The sequence below is a fragment of the Glossina fuscipes genome, unplaced genomic scaffold (genome assembly GCF_014805625.2).
Source record: "Glossina fuscipes isolate IAEA_lab_2018 unplaced genomic scaffold, Yale_Gfus_2 221, whole genome shotgun sequence".
NCBI lineage: Eukaryota > Metazoa > Arthropoda > Insecta > Diptera > Glossinidae > Glossina > Glossina fuscipes.
The window spans coordinates 1,786,133-1,793,140 of NW_023998564.1; the positions used below are offsets into that span (position 1 = coordinate 1,786,133).

General features: G+C 34.5%; 1 protein-coding gene across 2 annotated transcripts; it reads left to right on the plus strand.

The window, feature by feature from the left end:
• Positions 1 to 566: 566 nt before the first annotated feature.
• Positions 567 to 5,095, plus strand: LOC119642251 (putative serine/threonine-protein kinase haspin homolog). Of its 2 annotated transcripts, XM_038041333.1 has the most exons (8): positions 567 to 762; positions 822 to 1,186; positions 1,240 to 1,443; positions 1,499 to 1,974; positions 2,031 to 2,177; positions 2,463 to 2,519; positions 3,234 to 3,529; positions 3,594 to 5,095. In XM_038041333.1, exons 1-8 carry the CDS (start codon positions 677 to 679, stop codon positions 3,793 to 3,795), a joined length of 1,833 nt encoding a protein of 610 aa, XP_037897261.1. In that variant the 5' UTR covers positions 567 to 676; the 3' UTR covers positions 3,796 to 5,095. The 2 variants fall into 2 exon arrangements, with proteins under 2 accessions (XP_037897261.1, XP_037897262.1); XM_038041334.1 differs by lacking the exon at positions 2,463 to 2,519.
• Positions 5,096 to 7,008: the final 1,913 nt, after the last annotated feature.

Below are 7,008 nucleotides of genomic sequence, written 5' to 3' on the forward strand. Positions count from 1 at the left end.
TTACAGTACATTGGAGACCGATGCAAAGGTCCAAATTGAGAGAATGTTTATAATTGTTATGCTTCCAGGAAAACGACGTTGTTAGGGCACGCACTATGTCAATTAGTGGTAGATTTATTGAAGCATATAAATTCATTCCGTAGACTGCCACGTAAATAAAAGTTATAAATTATTTTATATTTTTTGTTCATAATTCATGCAAGTTTGTAGAATGTATTTTGATCATAATTCTTGCAAGTTAGCTGTTTGTAGAATGTATTTTGATAATTATTCATGAAAGTTAGCTTTTTGTAGAGTATATTTTGATCATAATTCATGCAAGTTAGCTTTTTGTAGAATATATTTTGATCATAATTCTTGCAAGTTGCAATCACTTTTTATACACACTGGATCTTTTTCACACATCTCAGCGAACTTTCTGAAGAAGAAGATGACATAGTTTACATGTTACACGGAAGAAATTTTTTTTTTACTCAACTAAGTAAATCATCTGTGTTGATTTGAAAATGTTTTGTTGGGTTGTCTGATTTCATTCTCCTTCTTAATAAAATCATTCACTAATAACATGATACATTAATAATATCGATGTTTATTTTGCATGGTCGTGAAAAGTGAAATAAATTTAAATTTTAAGGTTTTTGATTAATTTTTCAACGTTGCTAATATATTTTTTATAATGGACAATTCAGATAAGAGTGTAGCCGACACGTTGCCCGACGATGCTTGGAAGGATACCTTCGATAAATTGCTAGATGAAAGAAAGTGGGTAAACATTTAGAATGCAAATAATTACTTTACTACCATTCTAACCTTTGTTGTAGAGTATTGCGCGAGCTTAATATAATAAAAAAGAATGTTCACGCTTCCTACAATATGAATTCGAGTTGCGGCAACAGCAGCTGTGATAACTCTAAGTCGTCTATAGTAATGCCCACATCGCAACTGGGGACTTCTCCAATTACGAAACTATCGATTAAAAGTTTTAAAGTACCACCACCATTTGAAGCACAGGCAGTTTCCAAATCTATGTCTACGCCAGTTCGAAAGCATTTAGCCAGTACACCTTTCAGTTGTGACCTGTCCCCCATAATGGCTTGGAATTTTAGGTTCCTAAGAACACCAAAAGTTCAGAGGACGCAATCTGAATTTAATGCGACAAAAAATAGTCGAATCATCCCTCTAGCAGGTACGCAACTGAAATATTTGATATTCTAAGTTTTATAAACGTATTATTTTAAGATCATCAGTCTGCAAAGAAATCCGCTGAGGAAAGTAACGAAGTTCCGCTTTTATTATTGATTAAGAAACCATCGAAACCCAAACAAGGGCAAAGACAAGTATGTTTTGATACAAACAACCAAGAACATTTGCCACCGACTACGCGGTTGACTGTTCAATCGGGGAAATGGCGTAGATCTTTGTATTACTTACGACGAACTTTAGGTAATAATATGTATTATACTATATGTAAGTATCTACATTGAATAATCATTTTTAGGTGATTGTGATCTTGTCGACCATTCTATTAAACCTTCTAAACGACTTACTTTTATCGGCGAACGCAAATCGATAGCATTGCATTTGGAGAATGCAGTCAAAGTTAAAGCGCCAAGTAGACGTACGAGAAGTCTAAGTCAAGAGAACTATAGACGTCAGGTTTTAGAAATTTGTCGCCAACGAAAAGTATTATCGTTTGAAAAAGCATATAATGAGGAATATTTAGCAAAGTGTCAGAAAATTGGAGATGGAGCATTCGGCGAAGTATTCCTTTACACAAGTGCAGGAAACAATGCTGATGCAATTGTTATGAAAATAATACCTATTGAGGGAAAAGAAGTAATAAATGGCGAAATACAAAAGACAATTGAACAAATTTTACCAGAGGTGATTATAGCCAAAGAATTAAGTGCACTAGCAAAAAATCGAAGTGTTCGCAAACCTAACATGACCAAAGGGTTTGTGAATCTTTATAGGGTAAGAATTGTTTTTGCCATTACATTATACAGGGTTTTATTTCTGTTCTGTGTCAGGCTAGGTATGTGCAAGGCGAATACCCCGAAACTTTTGTAAAACTGTGGGAAGATTACGACGATGTCAAAAGTTCTGAAAACGATAATCCTAAGTGTTTTAGCGACACACAAAAATACATTATACTGGAGTTGGGTTTCAGTGGCACGGTAAGTCAGCGATTTCTACTAGGACCCGACATTCCGGACATCTCAATTTCTGATAGGTAGTTAACTTTAACTTGGAAAAGAGGCGAAGCTCTATAACAAGACCTCAAACTATGATTAATGAACAACAGCTCTTTGACACTTGATAAATATTTGTACTTTAGCAGAATTAATAGCACTTTAACAGACATGAAGGCAACTATATCTCAAAAACCCTATCTCAACTAAAACTATAAACACATAAATAATTTTGTTCTTCGTCTTCACTTCATGACATGGATGGAGAAGGATCTTGAATCGTTTACTTTTCGGAATGCTGAGCAAACGTATTATGCTTTGCAACAGGTATGTCTTGAAATGTTTATACCCACCATAGAAGAATAGAGCCATAGAAATTTTCCCATAGCGTTTCCGATACCCAGAAATGTCTGTTAAAAACCCCACAAAGCGTGTGTGTTTATATGACGTGACAATTATTAGGTAAATGTTATGTTATGGTTGGTGGGAATTATTTTATCCTTTTTTTATATATATGCACGTATATATTTAATCTATATATAAATAATTAAAATAGTTAAGAAAGAAGTGTAATCCGTTTGTTATCCACGTTTATGTATACATTATATATATATATACATATATATATTCTTGTAAGAAAAAAAAGGTCTGATCCGTTTGTTACAGTTTAGATAGCTTTATTTCAATCAGTTGAGAAAAATAAATATCATTTACTCTTAGCACGTAGGTAATACAATATTTGAGTTATTTATATTTAAATTTGCACTACCATTTATCGTAATCTGGAGATAAGCCACACTTCTCATAGGCTTAGTCCATTAAATTTCAATATATTTAAAATAATACAAATTCATTCTCTTCAAGAATAAACAGGGTTATGGTTTTTTGCGCACTTTGCCGCCCTTCATTTTGAGTGTAGAGCATTTTCCTTACATACAGTTACTTCACTTCCTTATTCTATCCGCTCTAAGATGAAGATTGTTCTTCATTAGCAAAAGAAAAATTGTTTGAAATGATTAATTGTTTTCACTTTCATCTAAGATAATCTTGACTTTGGCCGTTGCTGAAGAAGCTTATCAATTTGAGCATCGTGACTTACATTGGGGCAATGTTCTTGTACTCAACACTGAGGAAAAGTATATTTCATATAAATTGGCTGACAAAGAGTTGATTTTACCTACAAAAGGCGTTTATATCACCATCATCGATTTCACGTTATCGCGTATAACCTACAATAACTGTTGCTTATACAATGATTTATCGAACGATGAAGAGCTTTTCACTGCTACAGGTGACTATCAGTTCGATATATACCGCATGATGCGCAAAATCTTGAAGTAAGTTAAATTTTTTTTTTATTGCTATATTCTAATGGTTGAATTAATATTTTTGCCATCTTAGCGATCAATGGGAAAAATTTGAGCCAAAGACAAATGTATTTTGGATATCATACATAATAAAAAAATTTATTTGCGGTGTTTCCTATAAAAATGATAGTTCAAAAATACACTCTCAGCATATAAGAAAATTAGAAGAGTTTGACGAATCGATTCTAACTCACAGCAGTTGTGTAGATTGTGTCAGCCAATTATTAAAACTTTAATGACAAAAGGACTTTATTTTTTACGTAGGCAATAACATGGTTTATTTACTTAATTCGATATACTTTTTGAACTGTATTATCATAAAATATCTTTTGTTTGTTTTTTTTATCCTTTTATGTACACCATGTTAGGAAATTTCTAAGATTTTAATGAAAAAAGGTTTTATTTTTTATATAGACGATATACAAGCACAAAGCTTATTACTGTAACGAACAATTTGCAATTCGTTGCAATTCCTTGTTTTTAAATCCCTTTATACACACTAAATTAGCTAATTACTAAGATTTCGATAAAAAATGTTTTTAAGTTTTTATGTAGCCAATATGCAGGCAAGTAGATTAACTTTTTGACCTTTTATAAAGCTTCATGCAAAAAGACCTTAATTTTTATATAAACAATGTGCGTATTTCTACAACCTAGTATACTTTTTGAACTGTATTTGCATTTATTATATTTTATTTATGTGTGTACCGCATTATATCAACGTCAATTAGTAAATGTTCATTAAAAAACTGCTTTACCTTTTTTGTGTAAATAATATACAATTGAAATACTCTATTTATATAACCTACTACTTTTTGAATTTTATGTACACTCCATATGTCTGTTTTCAATTGCTTTGAAGTAAAATTATTTTTTTATTGGATCTTCTTTTACATGAATTATTCTAAGTTTCTTTTCTATTCAAATGAATTTTTGATTTATGAAATGTAATCTCAACAAAAATAGTTTTATTTTTATATCCACCATCGACAGATTTAGGTATATTCATATTACCAAAACGTTTGGAACACTCAGAAGGAAGCATCAGAGACCCCAGAAAGTATATATATTCTTAATCAGTATCAAATTCTAAATCGATTTAAGCATGTCCACCTCTCCGTCTGTTCGTCTGGCCGTTTGTCCGTCAGACGGGCTGAAGCGACGGACACAATCACAGCATCGTGCAAACTGAGAACGCCTCTATTTTTTTAAGGGAATGAAAAATAGGTTTTTTGCTCATTACCCATAAACTACAACGAATAACTGTACAAAAAGTTGAGCCCATATTCTGTAGCATTTGTGCACAAAAACTTCGCCTACGCGACGTTATAGTGTATCAAGGTTTAATTATATTGTTACGAAAATCCCAAATTCAGTAAATGCCAGCTAAGTAATTTTTGTAATAATAAATTCCCTAAAGAAGGAAAAATCAAATGAACATTCGCAGGCGTCTCATGCAGCAGCAGGTCGATGAAAACGATTAGCGGAAAAGCACGTAAAAGTTAAGTGCACATTCGCAGGCGCGTCAGGCAGGTGCAGGCCGATGGAAACGATTAGAGGAAAAGCACGCAAAAGCTAAGTGCACATTCGCAGGCGCGTCATGCAGGTGCAGGCCGATGGAAACGATTAGAGGGAAAACCAGGCTGGGATTACAAATAAAACCATAAATTTAGGTATAGAATTTGTAGCAAGGGTTTATCGTGGGTTCCTGCCTGAAAGGCTTAACCCCACGGTGGCCCAAGCGACTTTAAGCGTACTATGCCCCCTGGCTAGTTAGACAATCCCCACAGAGTAGGGGCCTAAACAACACCAGAGTCCAGAACAGTTTATTGTGTATGGAACAATAAACCCCACTCTGGTCAGTGGTGAGGCCTAGCTGCACTCGACTGTTCCAGTTTGGCTAGGAACTTGCCAACCACAGCCACCACGAGTACTCCCCGAAGGGCCGCACCCAAGCAGTCAGGACTCACAAATTGATCAACGCTCGCTTCCGCCATAAGGCTTCCACGGCGCTGTTGATCAATTACCACCATTACCCGCAGACATCCGTGACATATGTTCAGAAGTAAAAATAGGCAAAGGGGGAAAAAGCCTTTCAGGCAAATCCCTTTTTTCATGTATTAATTAATTAATTCTTGAGAGGGTTTTTTAATAATCGGCCAAAGGGAAGGCCGTCCGTCAATTCCTTTTTCTATTATTATTATTCTATAGAAAAAAATTTATTTCATTACGACTTTATGAACAAAGTCCATCATACACCCGAGGGCATACGTGGCTTTGTGAGGCAAGCCTCCTGACCCCCGTGGCTCCTAGTTTGTTTTACAAAGCCTTTGGTATACTTTGGGCCGATGTTAAAAACAATCGTACTTGCTTCGGATTCACCACACTTCCTTGGTTGCCAACACCATGAACTACTTTTCTTCGAGATATATAGGTCTCGGGTATTGCACTGACATGGCAGAGTGATCTACCATGCACTCGCTAGATTTCTGCCTTCAACATACTTAAAAACCATTCATTCATATATTTCCTCGGTAGTAACCAGCTATTGAGTGAAGAGCTCATCTTCCAGTCAACCCCTCCACCATCTCTTAGAAACTCGTCGTCGAGTTAGCAGTAAGATGCTTGTAAAATTGTATATAAATAGAATATTTGTGAAAAGTAGAGCTAGTCGGGCAAGAGCATTTGAGCTGAGAGTACGGCCAAATTAAATTGTGAAAATTCTACTGTTAAAAAATATAATTGTAAATAAATACTCCTACTGTTGTGAAAGACAAAGTAGTAAAATAAAAGAATTTTGAAGTGTATTTCTCTTGATCGAAATATCCACGATCTAGCGATACGGACTGTATCCAAAGTAAAAGCGAATTTCATAACAATATTTTAAATACCCTTATAACGCGCAGAAACAATCTTCAAAATCCACATAAACTATATATAAATTCTTGGCCAGTTTCAAATCTTGAATGCATCTAAACATGTCCGTCCGTTCGTCTGTCCATCTGTGTGTTTGCGTAACTTTGTAGCATTTGTTGTAAACATTTCCTCGTTAGCGAAAGTGAAGATGTCGCCTACAAGTTTGCAAAAGAATTTGGAATTGACCTAAACTTTTCAAAGAATGCGCCTTCAACGCGTACATACTTCTGCGACAAAAGCTTTTGTTTTGAAAATAAAAGAAATCAACTACGCCCACTCCGTATTGTAAATTATGAGAATTTTGTTCTCTTTCTTCTTTTGTCTTTTTTCGGGCTAGACGGTGATGGGTATAAAAGATATAGTCCCGACCGGATTTAGTTTTCTTATTTGTTTTTTTTTTAACCTTACCAAGCTGCTTGTTTTTTGAAAGCATTTATCATCACATATTCATACATTTCAATTAGCATTCCATCAATTTTACCACATGTACAAATATGAAATGCGTTTTATTGAAAGTATTGGTCAATCGCCAG

Excerpts from the sequence above, each read along its gene's own strand:
- LOC119642251 (XM_038041333.1), top strand. The coding sequence starts at position 677 with ATGGACAATTCAGATAAGAGTGTAGCCGACACGTTGCCCGACGATGCT. Across the intron at positions 763-821 it reads AAATTGCTAGATGAAAGAAA|AGTATTGCGCGAGCTTAATA; the intron begins GTGGGTAAACAT and ends CCTTTGTTGTAG. Across the intron at positions 1,444-1,498 it reads TTACTTACGACGAACTTTAG|GTGATTGTGATCTTGTCGAC; the intron begins GTAATAATATGT and ends AATCATTTTTAG.